Source organism: Crotalus tigris, unplaced genomic scaffold, assembly GCF_016545835.1.
Source record: "Crotalus tigris isolate CLP2741 ecotype Arizona unplaced genomic scaffold, ASM1654583v1 scf7180000024297.1652928, whole genome shotgun sequence".
In the NCBI taxonomy this organism is placed as follows: domain Eukaryota; kingdom Metazoa; phylum Chordata; class Lepidosauria; order Squamata; family Viperidae; genus Crotalus; species Crotalus tigris.
The window spans coordinates 422,038-441,734 of record NW_024100470.1 but is presented as its reverse complement, the minus strand read 5'-3'; the positions used below and the strand labels follow the sequence as shown (position 1 = coordinate 441,734).

The following is a 19,697-nucleotide window of genomic DNA, read 5'->3' as shown; positions in this document are numbered from 1 at the left end:
AGACAACATGAGAGCCAGTGCTGGCTTGCATAACTTTCTGTCCTGCCAGTTTCACCAGCAGACCTCAGACTTGTTTTCCCTATCTCTTGAGTTTTGTATGAATTTAGAATACATTCATGAATAAAGAGGACCAGTTTAGTCTAGTCCAGGGTAGGTCACCTTGGCTCTTTTATGACTCGTGGCCTTCAACTCCCAGAATTCCTGAGCCAGCCATGCTGAGGGGAAAGGGAGAGGTTTCCAAGCTGAGCCATGCTGGCTCAAGAATTCTGGGAGTTGGTCCATGAGTCATAAAAGAGCCAAGATGGCCTACCCCTGGTCTAGGCCTAGGCCGCTTTATGACTCATGGACTTCAACTCCCAGAATTCCTGAGCCAGCCATGCTGAGGGGAAAGGGAGAGGTTTCCAAGCTGAGCCATGCTGGATCAGGAATTCTGGGAGTTGAAGTCCATAAGTCATAAAGCGGCCTAGGCCAGAGGTAGGCCACCTTGGCTCTTTTATGACTGGTGGACTTCAACTCCCAGAATTCCTGAGCCAGCCACACTGAGGGGAAAGGGAGAGGTTTTCAAGCTGAGCCAAGCTGGCTCAGGAATTCTGGGAGTTGAAGTCCACGATCATAAAAGAGCCAGGGTGGCCTACCCCTGGTCTAGTGGTTAAGCTGCTGGTCTAGAAACCAGGAAATTGAGAGTTCTAGCCCTCACTTATGAAAGCTGACTGGGTGACCAGTCACCAAGAGTTTGTGAATTCTAATCCCATCTTAGGCACAAAAGCTGGCTGGGTGACTTTAGACCATATAGCAGGAGGCCATGAGTTCTAGTCCCGTCATAGGCATGAAAGTCAAAGGAGTGACTTTGGGCCAGTCTTTCTCTCTCAGTCTAATTCATCTCAGGGTTGTTGTTATGGGGAAAATGGGGGGGGGGGTGAAGGAATATTAATGTTCACCATCTTGAGTTTCCTGTAAAGTAATAAATACAGGATGAAATTCAAACAAGCAAGTAAACAAATAAATAAATTTGACAGTCTTGCTGATATTTACACTTTAAGAAGCGGGTTAACAAAATAGACAATGACTGCAAAAAAAAAAAAGTTTATTTGGGATGGTGAAGCAACGGAGCGTTTGAATGTCCTCCTGAACTACTTTGGCTTTTGGGCTTACGGAAAGTCACAAAACATCTATCCTGTCATCTCCAGAGCGCAATCTTTTCTTTCCCCCAAAGTGTGTACCTCTAAAAAGAGAAGAATGTGAGAGAATTCTGTGCCCTCTCACTCCCGTTCCTGTTAGCTGGGGATGATGGGAACGACATCTGGAAGGCATAGGTGGCGAGAACAGAGAGAAAGAGGGAAGTTTTCCAAAGCTGTTCACTCACGTTAGAGCTTTCCCCCAAGAGGTTATCCAAAACCACATTAGCCATTTCACTTTGAGATTGTAGGCACACACACACACACACACACACAGAGAGAGGGGGGGGGCACACACTCTTTTCTCTCTCTCCCAGGATACACACTGCACTTCTAAACTAATGCTCTTGTTGTACTGAGCAGAAGAGAAATCAACCAGAGAACAGGGAAATGATTATATGAAGAATGAATAGGGGCTATTCTCTCTCTTTCTCTTCATTGGGAGAGCCACTTGGTGGAATTGACTCTCTTTTTGGATGTAACGAAATCAACCTAGAGATTTCTTTTTAGGAATCCAGGAAGCACAAGTAAGTCTCATTTGTAGTTTTTTTTTATAACTTCCTTTCTCTTTTCATTCCTCTCAAGGCAGAATGCTGATATTTAACAGTGGTGACTTTAATAGCTTTCAGAAGTTAAACTCCTGTCTTGGATGTGTTCACCAAGAGGAGAAGAAGAAGGAGAATTCAAAAGTGCCCACTCAAAAAATAAAATAAAATAAAAAATGCGTATGATGTATAGGTTGGATGGGGCAGCAGGGAAGTGAAAGCTACTTTGCTTTGAGTGTGATGCCTGTGTGATGTGTGTGATTTTTAGATGAGCAGAGATGAAGAATAACAAGCAAAACCATTAACACTGAGCGGAATGTCTTTGATTGATTATTTCAGTCAAGAAAATGGGTGGATAAATGAGTTGGTCCAAACAATCTGGAACCATCTCACATTATCACCATTCATTTACATTTTTAGGCTGTTGACAATGTGAAAATATTGTTGCATCTGATTTCATTGGGTAATTACATCCCCACTCTTCCTAGCAAAGATCAGAAAAAATGTTAATTCTTCCAATAAAAATAAAAATATATAGATGGCCCAACATGACACACCAGAGATTTATAGAATGACATTGTGCATATGGTCATTGATCAGTTCCCCAAAATTACTGGTAATTGTGATTTTTTTTCCTTATCACCTTTATATAGTACTAATATTATTAATAAATCAGTAAATTAAACAATTTTGTAATTGCTGTCATAAAAAGGTCACAGATTAACAATCTACGTGGGAAATTAAGATATTTTGTTTCTCAGTCAGATTCTGGCATTTTTTTTCTTTCCTTGAATGTCATTTGATTTTTTGTATGGAGATTTTGCTATTTTTTTTTTATGATAGATCTTACTGGTAATTTAAAATTATTTGCAAGTTGTCAAAGTCATAGCTTAGTCCTTGATGATGTGTGTACAGTTTTGTGGGAAAAATAAACAATGTTTTTATCAGCTCAGTTTAACAGTCTGAAAAGGACCAAGCTAGATATTCTACAGCCATTATGATTTCTTACCATATATTTATAGAGGAGCTACTCAAAATGTTCTGGTAATCAAACTACTTATTGGTGCACTCCAAAAAGTTAGCAGGAAGTGGATTTATAATGTCATTTTCCATAATTTTATCCATTTTACCTTGTGTATGTAATAATAATAATAATAATAATAATAATAATAATAATAATAATAATAATAATAATAATAATAAAATTGGAAGGGACCTTGGAGGTCATCTAGTCCAACTCCCTGCTCAGGCAGGAAACCCTATACTATTTCAGACAAATGGCTGTCCAGTCTCTTCTTAAAAACTTCCAGTGTTGGAGCATTCAGTGTTGGAGCTACTCAAAATGTTCTGGTAATCAAACTACTTATTGTTGCACTCCAAAAAGTTAGCAGGAACTGGATTTATAATGTCATTTTCCATAATTTTATCCATTTTACCTTGTGTATGTAACAATAATAATAATAACAATAATAATAAAGTTGGAAGGGATCTTGGAGATCATCTAGTCCAACCTCCTGCTCAGGCAAGGAACCCTATACCATTTCAGACAGATGGCTGTCCAGTTTCTTCTTGAAAACTTCCAGTGTTGGAGCATTCACCGCTTCTGGAGGCAGGTTGTTCCACTGGTTAATTGTTCTAACTGTCAGGAAGTTTCTCCTTAGTTCTAGGTTGCTTCTCTCTTTGGTTAGTTTCCACCCATTGCTTCTTGTCCTGCCTTCAGGCACTTTGGAGAATAGCTTGACTCCCTCTTCTTTGGAGCAGCCCCTGAGATATTGGAACTCTGCTATCATGTCCCCCCTCGTCCTTCTCTTCATTAAACTAGACAGACCCAATTCCAGCAACTGTTCCTTATATGTTTTAGCCTCCAGTCCCCTAATCATCTTTGTTGCTCTTCTCTGTACTCTTTCTAGAGTCTCATTATAGGACAATATAAAACCTTCAGTGAAATCTGAGTATAAGGTTTGATTGTAGCTTTTTTTTTTGCTAAAACTTATAGGATGGAGCTTGCTGATGAAAAATAAAAATTTGATGAAGATCTAAAAAGACATTAACTACAAGTTAAAAATCAAAAAAGTATTTATAAAGAAATAAAGGATTTCTATAATAAGGAAGTAAGAAAAAGGCAGAAAAAATGATTGATTTTGCTGACATTCGATCACATTAAAATATTTATAGCTTGGTGGTCAACAATTAATATGCTACAATGTATTCCGTTCTGCACACTCAATTAATTAAGGAAGTGCTGAACTTCAAACTTCATGACAATTGTAAATTCTTTGTTCATTAATCTCATTTGGCCTAAATCCAGACCCTGATTGGGCTCAACCTATCAAAACAACCTCTTGTCAAAAGCTGGCAGGTAGTTATTGAAAATTTAAAGCCAAAAATGTATCCACTGACTGGAGATTCCCATTTCAAGCACCTCCCTATAAGAAAGAAAACCTGAGATTTGATAGGTATCAGCTTCAATAATATCTCTCCTATTGCCAATTCTACAGAGTAATTGGCATCTATTTAATGAAATAGAAAGTGCACAGCCAGAATAGAATAGAATAGAATAGAATAGAATAGAATAGAATAGAATAGAATAGAATAGAATAGAGGAATGATAGAATGGAATGGAATGGAATGGAATGGAATGGAATAGAATAGAATAGAGCTGGAAGGGACCTTGGAGGTCTTCTAGTCCAGCCCTTTGCTCGAGCAGGGGAACCTATATCGTTTCAGAAAGGTGGACATCCAGTCTAGACAGGTGGATGTCGAGTCTTGAACTCATGAAATTATTTTGAGTCACCTGGATGTTGTTGTACAAAAAGAACACACATTACTGTTGGTGATGATGGGGAAAAGACCCCACAATCCATATTTTGGCACATTTTTATTAAAGCTAGTTAAATTAACTGGTGCTCTCTGTGGTGCTGAAAATTTGATTTTGTTTATTTATTAAGTTTGTTTATCAATACTGACTGCCCTGTAGCCAGGGGTGGAGATAATAAATGTTCTAGCAAGCACTGAGCAATAAAAAATGCTGAGAAAGTTTTATCTGCAATACTTACTTTACAGGATGGCAGATGCTAATACTATTACCAGTTTATAGAGGAAAAATATCTTAGAACAAGAAGAAGGAATCAGATTGCATTGTAATTTTGTATTAGGTTTCATTGGTGGACACTGTGGAGATAACAGGGTGATATTATGCTTAAGTGACAAACATATGTCTGTTTTCTATCTGTCTGTTAGAGTTCATTCTTCTAATAATTTAAATCTGTTGTAGGACCCTGGTTGAAATTAACAGAATAACTGAGGTCTTCTAGTCCTATCTCCTGATCAAGCAGGAAAGTCTATAACATTTCAGAGAAATGGCTGTCCAATCTCTTCTTAAAAACCTCAACTTCTGGAGATAGGTCATTCCACTGGTTAATTGTTCTTACTGTTAGGAAATTTCTCCTTAGTTCTAGGTTGCTTCTCTCTCCTTGATTAGTTTCCATCTGTTGCTTCTTGTCCTGCTTTCAGGCGCCTTAGAGAACAGCTTGACTCCCTCTTCTCTGTGGCAACCCCTGAGATGTTGGAACACTGCTATCATGTCATCCCTTGTCCTTCTCTTCATTAAACTAGACATACCTAATTCCAGCAACCGTTCCTTATATGCTTTAGCCTCCAGTCCCCTAATCATCTTTTTGCTCTTCTCTGCAGTCTTTCAATCTAGAGTATTAACATCCCTTTTTATAAGATGGCGACCAAAACTGGATGCAATATTCCAAGTGTGGTCTTACTAAGGCATTGTATCAGTCCTAAGTTTGAAGTTTCATATTGCATGTCTTTTAACTTTTCAGAAAGAACATCTAAACTACTTTTGAGGATCTTTCTGTGGTAGTTTTTAGCAAGACAATTTCTTTAATGCTGCATCTGCTGCATTAGTTGTTTGATGCTGTAAGGGTGTTTATTACTATATGTCAGTGGCGGCAAACCTATGGCACGGGTGCCAGAGGTGGCACTCAGAGCCCTCTCCGTGGGCATGCACACCATCACCCCAGTCCTAGGCCTTCAGCTGGGTTTTATAAAACCTTTTCGCTTTAGGCCTCCGCCGCCATGTTAAAAAAAAAAAAGGTTCAGTCAATCAATCAATTTCAACTTCTCGCAGGAAAAAAAAAGATCTTGCAAAGTTGGAATTGATTGGTTGAACTTTTTAGTCCCCCCCAGTCTGCCGTTACCACCGCAGCCACGCCCACCCAATGGGCCACACCCACCCAATGGGCCACATCCACCCGGCATTCGATGATGCATAAGTGGATTTTGGGTTGCAGTTTGGGCACTCAGTCTCTAAAAGGTTTGCCATCACTGCTATATGTTATATTTGTTTCTTTTACGACTACCTGGTTTTAGGGCTGTAAGTAAGGATAAAAAAAATCAGTCTGTTTTTGACCTGTGTCTATTTCATATGATTTCACTCATAACTCTTGTTGTTAATTGCGAAGTCATGTCTGACCCATCGCGACCCCATGGACAATGTTCCTCCTGTCCTCTACTATCTTCTGGAGTCCATTTAAGTTCACACCTACTGCTTCAGTGACTCCATCCAGCCATCTCATTCTCTGTCGTCCCATTCTTCTATTGCCCTCAATCTTTCCCAGCATTAGGCCCTTCTCAAGTGAGTCCTTCCTTCTCATTAGGTGGCCATAACTCTAGCTGTTCTATTTTCACATTAAGCTGAGATGTCTTTTTTTTTTTTTTTTAAAAAAAAAAAACTATGTAAAAATTGGTATTTAATCTAAATACCGTGTTTTCTCTCTTCATACCAAGAACTTGTACAGTATATATTCTTGGTAGGAATATAAAATGTATGGAGATTTTATTTTCATGTAACTTACTGTAGGTAGTTTTGAATTTATGACCATAATTGGGACCAGAAATTTTCTTACTAAGCAAAGCAAGTGCTAAGTGAGTTGCACCTGATTTTACGACTTTTTTGTTATGTTTGTTAAGTGAATCCTGTGGTTGTTGAGCAAATCTTGGGTCCCCCGTTGACTTTATTGGTCAGAGGTCATCTGGGAAGGTCACATATCATTATCACGTGACCCCAGAATGTTGCAAACCACTGCAAATTATTGCAGATTGCAAAGCAACCATATTTTGATCATGTGACCATAGCGATATCGTGATGGTCATAAATGTGAGGACTGATTACTAAACAAATGGCTATGTCAGGAACTATCTGTAATTACATAAAAAAAATGTCTGAAAACATCTCTGAATTCTCAATCTCTTTGCTCATGTTGGCTTGTAATCCTGTCTATTCTGGTTCTTCACCCCACCCTATTGTAATCAACATCTATATGGCATAGATTTCCAGCCTTCAAAGTCTGATGGAGAACCAAATTTTAATGGCTTCCCTGAAAATATCTTTAAAGGGGGACCTTTCAGATAAAAGATAATCCTCGATTTACAAAAGTCCATTTAGTGACTGTTCGGCACTGAATTTTTTCCCCCCACATTTACAATCCTTGCACCATCCTCATGGTTCCATGATCAAAATTCAGATGCTTGGCAACTGATTCACATTTATGATGGTTGCAGTGTCCCGGGGTCATGTGATCCCCTTTTGTGACCTTCTGACAAGCAATGGGAAAGCCAGATTCATTTAACAACCATGTTACTCACTTAACAACTGCAGTGATTCAGATAACAACTATGGCAAGAAAAATCGTAAAGTGGGGCAAAACTCGCTTAACAAATGTTTCACTTAGCAGCAGAAATTTTGGGCTCAATTGCGGTCGTAAGTCGAGGACTGCCTGTATGGGGAACAGAAGTGGAGATGGGAGAAGCTATGAACGGTATCCCTCTGAATCCTGTATCTTTTTGTGGGCTTCATAGAGGCCCCTGTTTACTTCCGTGGGAAAAAAAAAAGGTTTCAGTAAAATCCAGTAGATATTTTCCTATGTTTTTAAAGTAGGAGAATCTCCATCAGTGATCTCAGTGATCCCAGTATTTTCTAAGTAGTTCTTGACTCATTTATTTGGCCACCGTTCGAAGTTATAACGGCACTGAAAAAAGTGAGTTACAACTGGTCGTTGTACTTACAGGGTACCCATGGTCATGTGATCAAAATTGGGTGCTTGGCAGCTGGAAATTCAGATCCCGATTATGGTTGTAACTTGAGGACCACCTGTGCCCTGGTGCAGAGATGTGTCCAACAATGTGATGCTAAAATCCTTCAGGAATTTCACCCCCATCCGTGCCTGAACATCAACATGGACATTCAGAGCAAAGCAAACTTTTGCCCAAATTGCTGGATTATTATGAGGCATAATTATAATTACTATTACTAGGCATCATTTGGTCAGATCATCACAGCTACTAACTAATGGGTGTCTGCAGTTTGGCAAAGGGAAGACTTGAGCCATTACAGTATTCCCTCGTTGCCTGATCTAAGAGTGATATCAAGCCATACATAATTCAAACGCAGCTTTTCAAATTACCCTTGTCCCATCATCCCATTTGTCTTGAGTAATAAAAACAGCAGTAAATCTTGAATGAGGTTTATTGATTGCCTTTGGAAGAGAATACATTCAGGTCAGTTGTATTCTTCATTTGAAAAAAAGAATGAGAAGAAATAACGTGTAAAGGAAACAAATCTAGTAAATAAATAGTTGCAACCCATTTTTTTTTTTTAGTAAGAGGCTATCTAAAGACTAAAGTACCACTCATGCTACCTGCAACGTTTCCTGCTGAGAGTAAGAATAATACTGTTGCATTTTGTGTATATGTCACACAGGCTGCCAAATGTTCCCTAAATATCATGTGTTATTCCATACAAGCTAAAATTGTGAGTCTGTGTGATTGCCTGCATCCCACCAAAAAGGAAGTACGTGCAATGGACTGATTTAGACTGGAATGTTTTCAGTACTATGTTGAAAATGCTTCTGCCTTGATAGGCTGCAAGTGTACCTTGAGAAATGATAAAATATGGATATAATTTGCTTATGAAGTGGTGACTTATTTGACATGCATGTAAAAACGGCATCTAAGCTGATGATTAAAAAAGGCTGTTATTCTGTGCAAATGAATGAAAAAATTAAAACATACAAGATTACTTTCTTAATTTTGGAACACTTTAACTTTCAGAGGACTGTATAGAACCCCTGCCCACACCCCATGGTTTTTAGAAGATCTTTATAAATGATGACATATTATTACAGTTGTGTTTTATAATTCTGGATGAATGTAGGTTAAATTAAGCAGCTTGGAGTCACGTTGAACCATGTGATGAAAGGCAAATAAATTTAATAATAATAAAAATTAGTGACTAGTAAAAAAAATAATTTATTAGTGATTAGTAAAACAGAACAACAGAATATCAGAGTTGAAAGGGAGTTTGGAGGTCTTCTAGTCCAACCCCCTGCTCAGGCAGGAAACCCTATACAATTTCAGACAAATGGCTGTCCAATCTCTTCTCGAAAATATTCAGTGCTCACTTATAACTTCTGGAGGTAAGTCGTTCCATTGATTAATTGTTTTTGCTGTCAGGAAATTTCTTCTTAGTTCTAGGTTGAATCCCTTGATTAGTTTCCACCCATTGCTTCTTTTCATGCCTTCAGATGCTTTGGAGAAGAAGTTGACTTTGGAGATCTTAATCCAACCCATTGCTCAAGCAGGAGACCCTAGGCCAGTGGTGGCAAATCTCTCTGCGGGCACGCATGCCGTTGCCCCAACAGAGTTCGCCAGAGTAACCAGCACATGGTGTTTGGAATTGACAGAGCAGGAAGTGAGCGAACAAGTGGTGTTGGCCCCCCAGGGATGCCCTGGAGATGGTGAGGGACTAGCCCTGGCCACGTTCACCCAATCTGCCGTGACCACTGCAGCCACACCCACCCAGGGGGCCACCCTCCCCAAGAGCACCACAATGCTGATGCAGCCCTGGCACTTTGCAATAAATAAGTGGGTTTTTGGTTGCAGTTTGGGCACTCGGTCTCTAAAAGGTTCGCCATCACTGCCTTACGCCTAGACCAGGGGTAGGCCACCTTGGCTCTTTTATGACTCATGGACTTCAACTCCCAGAATTCCTGAGTCAGCGTGTCTCAGCTTGGAAACCTCTCCCTTTCCCCTCAGCATGGCTGGTTCAGGAATTCTGGGAGTTGAAGTCCATGAGTCATAAAAGAGGCAAGGTGGCCTATCTCTGGCCTAGGCCCAGGCCGCTTTATGACTTGTGGACTTCAACTCCCAGAATTCCTGAGTCAGCATGTCTCAGCTTGGAAACCTCTCCCTTTCCCCTCAGCATGGCTGGTTCAGGAATTCTGGGAGTTGAAGTCCATGAGTCATAAAAGAGCCAAGGTTGCCTACCCCTGGCCTAGACCATTCTGGACAAACATCAGTCCAATCTCTATTTTAAAACATCCAGTGTTGGAGCATCCACAACTTATGGAAGCAATCTGTTCCTCTGACTAATTGTTCTCACTGTCAGGAAATTCCTCCTTAGTTCCAGGTTGCTTCTCTCCTTGATTATTTTCCATCCGTTGCTTCTTGTCCTGCCTTCAGAATTAGTCTGTAAATACTGTATGGTTTGGCCACGCTGAGGGAATGAATAAGGACCAAATCACAAAACAAATATTTGAAGGAAGAGTGAATGAATCAAATTGGTATGGAAAGATAGAAAAACATGATTGGGTGAAGCTGAGGAGATCTTAAAAAGTGAAATTTAGAGAATTAAAAATCAATAGAAGAAAAGATACTGTGAACTGTGAAATCTTTGGTGCTCTCTGACCTTGGTTTTTTTTTTTTTTTTTTTTTTGCTCGTAGATGTTTCATTACAGAATTAGATAGCATTATGAGGGCAAAAATAGGTAGTAAAGCCCATACTCACTTGTACTGATGATGCTACCAAGTAGGGTAATGGAATGTCTGCAAGAAAACAACTAAGTTTAGAGACCACCAAGAATTCCTCAAAAATCAATGTATAAAGTGAAATTTCCTGACAGTTAGAACAATTAACCAGTGGAACAATCTGCCTCCAGAAGTGGTGACTGCTTCTGAAGTTTTTAAGAAGAGACTGGACAGCCATTTGTCCGAAATGGTACAGGGTTTCCTGCCTGAGCAGGGGGTTGGGCTAGATGACCTCCAAGGTCCCTTCCAACTTTACTTTTATTATTATTATTATGGTGATGATGATGATGGAACCCAAGATGGAAAGTTGTCGAGAGGTATAGTGAAGAAAGTTGGTGTAAGCTAGATATATTTCTTACTTCATAAATTTATTATCTTTAGTTTGTTTTTTCTGTCTCCTGTACTCTGCATAACATGTTGAAAGGGAAGAATTCAATGAGTATGTGTGAGGCTCATGGGATCATATTTCCCAAACATTTTCATGTCACTGTTTTGTATCATCCTCGACTTATAACCTTTGTTTAGTAACCCTTTGAAGTTACAAAGGCACTGAAAAACAGACATGACTATTTTTTGCACGTATGACTGCTATAGCATCCCCATGGTCACATGATCAAAATTCAGGCACTTGGCAACTGGTTCATATTTATGACGGTCGCAGCGTCCCAGGCTCACGTGATCCTCTTTTGTGAAAAGCAAAGTCAATGGGGAAGCCAGATTCACTTTGCAACCATGTTAGTGACTTAACAACTGTAGCAAGAAAGATCATAAAATGGGGAAAAACTCACTTATCAACTGTTTCACTTAGCAACAGAAATTCTGGGCTCATAAGTCCAAGGACGGTCTGTATTTCAAAAATTGGTATCTTTACTCCAGGACTTCCCATCCCAGTCAATCAGAAATTAGAAACCATTCATTTAGGGACCGTTCAAAGTTACAACTGCATTTTAAAAAGTGACTTATGGCCAGTTCTCAAACTTATGACTGTTACGGCGTCTCCACAGTCCTATGATCAGACTTCGGAGCTTGGCAGCTGGCTTGTGTTTATGATGGTGGCAGCCTCTGTGTGTCCTTGGAATTGTCGCTTGCAACCTCCTGAGGGAGGCAAAGTCAATGGGGCAAGCCAGATTCGTTGAAGTACCACACGATTCACTTAGCAACTATAGAGATTCACTTAACAACCATGGAAAAAAGGTCATGTCAGAATCCATATTCTAAGGGGGCTCTATTCTATTCTTTAACCCTACTCTCTCGATATTCTAGATTCTGCCATGCTCCTGGAGGGGAGAGGGGATAAGCATGGCGGGTTATTGCTCTGTTTTCCTCAATCGCTACACTGTCACACTTTGTGTTCCTGCATACTTCCTTTGTGAACTATCATTCCCCTTGATGTCAGCTAGAAAGGGGGGGGAGAAGAAACGAATGCACCTCGGGCAACTGGTTTATCTCTGTTTTGGAAGGGAAGGCGTGAAGAGCTGACAAAACATCGCTGCAACCCTGAGACAGCCTGGCGCTATCTACTCTTTCCCACAATGGACTTAACACCTGGGGATTGGCATATTTGAACTGACCGGATGAATTATGGGATGTGGTTTGCTTGGGACACTTTTAACCTATTGATCTGAGTGGGAAACCCTCAGATCCTGTCTATTATGCTGGCTATCAGCTTCTCCTAATAAAAGTTCCTTTTGGAAGAAACTGCTTCCACGAGTTCTACTTTCTTAGGATGAGAGTTTGAAATGGGCCCTGACAGGTCATAAAATGGGGCATGACTCACTTAACAGCTGTCTTGCTTACCAAGGGAAAGTTTGGGCTCAACTGTCATTTTAAGTCAAAGGCGATCTGTACTATAGTCCAGGGGTCCCCAACCCCCAGTCTGTGGACCAGCACCAGGCCGTGGCATGCCAGCAACCGAGCCACGGAAACAAGCAAAGCCCCATCCATGGAATGCAGGCAGCACACAAAACCACGCATTCTCCAGTCCGTGGAAAAACCTCTCTCCATGGAAGCAGTCCCTGGTGCACAAATGGCTGGGGGCCTTTACTGTAGTCCTATTTCAGTATATATTTATGATATATATTGGGTATGTCTAGTTTAACAAAGAGAAGGACGAGGGGGGGACATGATAGCAGTATTCCAATATCTCAAGAAGAGGGAATCAAGCTATTCTCCAAAGGAGCTGAGGGCAGGACAAGAAGCAAACGGATGGAAACTAATCATTTTCTGTTCTTGTTTTCCCAAGGTACACAATTATATTGTATATTTTGAGCCATTTTGCTGTAGCCTCAAGAGTAGTACAGTTTTGGCATTTCTAAACCCTTTGGGTACGTATAAGGAATGGTTGCTGGAATTAGGTATGTCTAGTTTAATGAAGAGAAGGACGAGGGGGGACATAATAGCAGTATTCCAGTATCTCAGGGGCTGCCACAAAGAAGAGGGAGTCAAGCTATTCTCCAAAGCGCCTGAAGGCAGGACAAGAAGCAACGGGTGGAAACTAATCAAGGAGAGAAGCAACCTGGAACTAAGGAGAAACTTCCTGACAGTGAGAACAATTAACCAGTGGAACAACCTGCCTCCAGAAGCGTTGAATGCTCCAACACTGGAAGTTTTTAAGAAGAGACTGGACAGCCATTTGTCTGAAATGGTATAGGGTTTCCTGCCTGAGCAGGGGGTTGGATTAGATGACCTCCAAGGTCCCTTCCAACTTTATCATCATCATCATCATCATCATCATCATCATCATCATCATCATTATTATATTGTTTGGTTTCCTTGCGTGCTTTTTCACTCTGCTTTCTCATTATGCCCGTCAAAGAGCATGTAGCAGCTGAGTGGCTAATCTACCCATCTTTTTTATCATTCCATAACAAGAACGATGCAAAAATGGCTACTGGAGGATTGTTGGGTGCAGAAAACTTCCGCCGGTTCACTCCGGAGTCTTTGGCCACCATCAAGAAATGTATCATGGCCAAGAGAGATTTGCCACCATCAGAGAAACTGAGGCCTCAGCTTGATCTTCAGGCTTGCCAGAAAGTCCCTGCCCTTTATGGAAACCCTCCTGTGGAACTTATTGGAGAACCCTTGGAAGACCTTGACCCCTATTATCACGATCACAAGGTATAGTAGCTTGTTGCGAATCAATGGGAGCATTAGTATCATAAGAAAAACACACGTATGTTGTGATGATGCTCTTGGAGAAAAATGAGATTAGTTTGTTAATGCCTGCTTGAAATTCTCATCTAGCCAGCATCTATGCAAACTTCACTGGTCTCAAAAAGTTAATCAGGATCAATTCTCAATAAGTCTTGGAAAGGAGACCACTAGGAAGGCTCAAATTGGACTGGGACATCAGGAACATTGCTAGCCAGAAAATAGAAAACCATTTCTATGAGGAGTTTTTGGTGTTCCCCGAACTTGGCTGTTTTCTTGCAGATGTTCCATTACTCAAACAAGGTAACATCATGGGTGCTTTGAGTAATGAAGAGTCTGCAAGCAATCAAGTTCAAAGAGCATCAAAATTCCATAGTCCTCCTCCTCCTCCTTTCTGCAAGGGGGAAGGATCCAAATTCTGCACCAAGTAAACTTTAAAGAAAATTAAACAGTCTGGCAGCAAAAATACTTCCCCGTATGTAAGACCAGGGTTTTTCCCCCCATGCTGAATTTTCGCTGCCATACTGTTTTAACTTTCTTTAAAATTTGCCCTTCTGCATCAAGTAAATGTTAAAGAAAGTTAAACAGCATGGCAGCGAGAATCCAGCAAGGGGAAAAAAATAAATGGTTTTTTTGAGACGCCAGACTAGCGTGCATTCACATGCCTCCAATCCCCTTGCTTGCTGCAAAGCCAGATTGGAGTCCTCAGACTGCTCCTTCCAGTCCGTTTCAGAGCTGGTCCAAAAGCGAAAGGAATGGTTCCCATCCCATCTGATCACTGCATGGCTTTGTTTCCAAAAACCCTCTGCACAGGATTTGAGATTGAAAAAACAGCAATGGGAGTGAAGGGCTGTTCAAAGGAGGAAGAGGAGGAGGAGGAGGAGGAGGAGGAGGAGGAGGAGGAAGGAGAAAATGGGAAAAGTCACTACCAAATTCTACAGGCGAGGTGTGACAGATGTCAGGGCGTGGTAGGCCTGGCTGTGGGGGCCCTTTGGCACAGTAAGCAGTTGTGGGGTGCATGGGGCAGCTCCCCCCTCCCCCACCTGCCTCTTGGCAACAACCCCCATGCCTCCCTCCCTGTCTCCCCTCCTGCAGAGAACCAGTTGTTAAATTATTTGAATCCCACCACTGGTTGGGTCCCTCTCAGAAATTAGAAAGAAGAGGCGGGCACAAGTTTTAACCCAGTCCTCACAGACAAAACAAGAGGAACTCAATGTGAGCATTGTTCATCACTTTGTTTCTGCCAGACCTTGGTGGAATGTCGAAGTTTCTGCCAAGTTTGAGAACCCAGTTTAATTTTCTAAGTTCAAGTCTGCTTCAGTGGCGTTGCTCTGAATTTTTAATCATTCTGTTTCACTACTCCTCACTATTCCAAAGTTCTGGATATTCCATCCCTTCCTTCGAGACTTATCCACTGAAATGGTCACACACACACATCCATGTTTCTCAACCTTGGCAACTGGAAGATGTGTGGATTTCAACTTCCAGAATTTTTCAACTAGCTTTGGCTGGCTGGAAAGTTCTGGGAGCTGAAGTTCACTCATCTTTAAGTTGCCAAGGCTGAGAAACACTGTTCTACATTTTTATTCCTTGACTGTGATTTTTGTAGTCTGCAAATATGAAAGTTAGGCAACTTTCTCTTTGGGAATAGGGGTAGTCCTTGACTTACAGCCATTTGATTAATGGCCATTTGAAGATGATGGTGCTAAAGAAAAAGACTTACAGCCAGCCCTCACACTTGACTGTTGACTCTTGCAATATCCCCACGTGATCAAAATTTGGGTGCTCGGGAACTGGGAACACTCATGTGTATTTATCATGCTTGCAGAATCCTAGGGTTACTGACAAGCATGGAAAAATAGCAACAGCACCTAGACCAATGGTGGCAAACCTTTTAGAGACCGAGTGCCCAAAAACTGCCCCTGCTCCACCCCCTGCCCCGCCCCCACTCCGCCCCCCCCATTCCTCACACCACTTGCCCGCAGGGCCACTCACTGCTTCTAGGGCCCGCCGCAGATCATCCAGGCAGCCCAGCAGCGCTATGGCAGTCACCCTCTGCCTGCACCCTGCAGCATCAGCTGTGCACAATGGGGTGTGAGGGCAGGGTCTTGTCTACGCTGCCTGGCTGCCATGTCCTTCAGGGGGGCTGCTGGAAAGGAGGGGGTTGTGGGGGGAGGCAAGGCTGGGGCAACGGCACGTGTGCTCACAGAGAGGGCTCCAAGTGATGCCTCTGGCACCCGTGCCATAGGTTTGCCACCACTGACCTAGACTTATATATACCATTTCACAGTGCTTTGCAGCCCTCTCTAAGCAGTTTATAGAGTTAGCACATTGCCCCCCCCCCCAACAATCTGGGGTCCTCATTTTACCGGCCTCAGAAGGATGGAAGGCTGAGTCAACCTTGAGCTAGTTAGGATGGAACTGCTGGCAGTTGGCAAAGTTAGCCTGCAATTCTGCATTCTAACCACTGTGCCACCACAGCTCTTCTAAAATCAGGAAGTCCAGGAAGTTTAAATGAATATAAAGGTTTATTGCAAGCTTATGCTCTCTACAAGAATCTGAACTATTAAAAGTCGAAGCGAATTGGCGGGTAGATAAGAATGAATGGAATTCAAGGTTGGCTGGGCTTAGATCCTATGTGACTCGAGAGTGATGACACATTTGACCCCTCCCTCGGGCTCAGCCTAGTTGTCTTCCACTGTCACACGATCACTATTTGCAACCCTCTCAGCTGGCTTCCGACAAGCAAAGTCAATGGGAGAAGTGCAGTGATTTGCTTAACAAATGCAGCAAATGAAGTCACAAAATCAGGCACAACTGATTTAACGATTGCATCGTTTAGCAGGAGAAATTCTGGTCTCCACTGTGGTCATAATCAAGGACTGCCTGTAGATGGTGCTGTTTATGACATACTTGGGGAGCAAGAGTCTTTCTAGTTAATTTCTTACTTTTCTTCTGCAGACATTTATGGTCTTGAACAAAGGAAAAACAATCTTTCGATTTACTGCCACAAATGCTTTATACATCTTGAGTCCTTTCCACCGAATCAGGCAGATGACAATTAAAGTTTTAATTCATTCATATCCTTTACATAATTGCTTTTTTTCCTTCTCTGTTTTCATTCTGGCATTTTTTTTAATGAGAAAGTACCTATGTTCTCTAGGAGAAATGCAAGAAAATGTTTAGTGTCTAGAGATTAAATAATTTATCCCCGAAATAGTTCAGAGCTATTAATTTGTATCTCTTTTAAATAAATCAGGAATGGGGATCTATCCAAGAGCAATAGTTTTATGTGGATAATATTTCTAAGCTATGGATACTGAGGACTATTGTCATGTTCCCAAAACATCATTTTCCTGAACTCCTATAATTCACATTGTTTACTTGGTTTATCATGCTCACTATTTTAACTAATTGCGTGTTCATGGCTCTTTCGGATTCATCACAAACAAACAGCAAAGATAACTCTTCAAGCAAATATGTTGAGTAAGTAGCTTTAGCACTATTATTCCATTTTCATTATAATGCATTATTCCATTAAAAAAAGGGTAAAAAAAGTAAAAGAGTCCCTGCAGATTTTATTCTGCTAGTTGTTGCCAACTCTCAGGGGTGCTGCTCATCTCTGTTTCAAGGCTATTGAGACAGCGGTGTCTGAAGACATTTCTGAAGTCATGTAGCCAGCATAACGTCATGGAGCGCTGTTAACTTCCCATCAAAGTGGTACCTCTTTATCTAGTCGCATTTGCATGCTTTTGAACTGGCAGGTTATTAATTTTTACCCCATTGTTAGTTTCTTTGTATCCTTGAACCAACCCAAAGTTTTCTACTACTTTCTGGAGAGAGGTATGTTGCAAGACAACAAAAGTACAAGCAGTCCTTGACTTACAACCAGAATAACGGACATTAAGTTGTTGCTGTCATTAAACAAGGCATCCATACAATCCTTTTTTTTAATTATAATTTTATTAGTTTTTTACACAAACATAAGTCATTCAATAGTAGGTAAACAGTGTGGTGTCTGGGTTACATTTGTAAAAACAGTGCTTAACAATTAATTTCTATAGTCTGTATTTCATATATTAATTTTGTTTACTTTCCTTTTTCCCTAAAAACATCCTTTTTTGCAAACATTGCGTTAATACAATTCTTAATATTTTAATAACTGACAATTTAGTATATATTTTTTTCAATATTCCTAAAAATAATCATCATATTAATACATTTCTTTTCTTTTCATTCATTTGGATTTGCCTTATCATCAATCCTGTTACAGTCATTATTTTAGTTTATTTCTCCCATCAAATTCTGAGTATTTTTACTGGTAGCAATTAGTTCCATTTACGTTGACTGACTTGATTCTATTTTTTCCATATAAGCCATCTCACATTTTTGTGTTTCTTAAGTATTAAATATAAAAGTAAAAAGAGAGGGGAAGAGAAAGAGAATAAGAGAAAAAATAAATAAAAAAATTACAAAAGAATAGAAAAAAGCAGTTGTAACAGAACAGAGAAAATAACATAGTACTTAAAATATATCTCTCTCCTAGCTTAGTAGTATTTATTTTCTCGAATTTCTAATTCTTTTTAATCATAGTTAAAAATATATTTAATCTTTAAACATTCTGTTCAATAAATCTAGTCATCTAATCAACTCTAATTCAAAACATTTTATATGTATTATATATATATTTTCTTGAGTCCATACAATCCTTGCTCTCTCTGTTGCGGTCATTATGCAGAGCATGGGGTGCCTGAGGGGCTGGGTAAGGCTGGTTTGCTGAATAACGATCATATTGGGATCTACTTGTAGGCATAAATGTGAGGTTCCCAGGAGAAGTCCACCAACTGCTCTAGGTGCAATCTGGCATTCTCACAAAATATTCTTATGGGCAGAGGCATCCAAGATCTGCGTTGACCTGTTTTTCCTCTACTCAGGTATACGTTCACTGGCATTTATACTTTTGAATGTCTAATCAAGATTCTGGCAAGAGGGTTCTGTTTGAATGAGTTCACTTTCCTCCGAGACCCGTGGAACTGGCTGGATTTCAGTGTCATTCTAATGGCGTAAGTGGCAGCGTTCTCCTTTGATTAACCTATCGTTAATTGAACTGGGCTCCTTAATTTTTTCCCCTCAGGATGTGTTAGGACAGTAATGGCGAACCTTTCAGAGACCGAGTGCCCAAAAACTGGCCCGCCCTCACCTTGCACCCCTGCCCCACCCTGCTCCACCCCCACTCTGCCCACCTGCAGGGCCCCCCACCGCTTCCACAGCCTGCCACAGATCGCCCAGGTGCATCAACTGCACGCAACGGGGTGTAAGGGCAGAGTCTTGTCCCACTGCCTGGCTGCCATGTCCTTGGCTGCATTGCTCTGTGTGGGCCATATTCGGGGGCGACTTTCCTCAAGGGGGGGCTGCTGATGAGGGGGCCTCGGGGGGAGTTGGGGCTGAGGCGATGGCGCACATGCCCACAGAATGGGCTCTGAGTGCCACTTAGGGCACACATGCCATAGGTTCGCCACCACTGTGTTAGGAGACGCTCAGTCATCCAATCACAGTGGTTTCAAAAGTCCTTTTGAAGAGGCAATTGGACTGTTTATCCATGAGGAAGAAGAAGAAAAGTTTTGCTTCTCATCCTTGAAACTTCCTCCATTCTGACTGAATGGTGTGTGTGTGTGGGGGGGGAAATGAAAGGATAAGTTTTGACAGGATGAAGCGGAGGGGGGGGATCATATTTATTTGCAGTCATCTCATCATTAGCACTCTCTCTGAGAGTCATTGAGGCCACTTGAGGTTTTATCTTTTCCCTCAGTATTTGTTTGTTTATTTATTGTTTGTTTGTTTAATGGGAGTTCTTTATCTCTCCAGTCTTGTTGGTATCCATGGTAAAATAAAATAGAGAACAAAATACAAAATACAGGGGTACCTTGGTACTCAACTACTTTGAAACTCA

General features: G+C 41.0%; 1 protein-coding gene across 1 annotated transcript in view; it reads left to right on the top strand.

The window, feature by feature from the left end:
* The first annotated feature begins 1,624 nt into the window (after window positions 1–1,624).
* LOC120299490 (sodium channel protein type 5 subunit alpha-like) overlaps window positions 1,625–19,697 on the top strand; it is a 96,194-nt gene continuing 78,121 nt past the window's right edge. Inside the window, exons 1-5 of the mRNA XM_039324341.1 lie at window positions 1,625–1,702; window positions 13,469–13,714; window positions 16,709–16,827; window positions 17,123–17,233; window positions 18,682–18,810. Of these exons, the coding sequence (XP_039180275.1) occupies window positions 13,481–13,714; window positions 16,709–16,827; window positions 17,123–17,233; window positions 18,682–18,810 (593 nt within the window). The 5' untranslated portion in view covers window positions 1,625–1,702; window positions 13,469–13,480. The remainder of the gene's footprint in view (window positions 1,703–13,468; window positions 13,715–16,708; window positions 16,828–17,122; window positions 17,234–18,681; window positions 18,811–19,697) is intronic.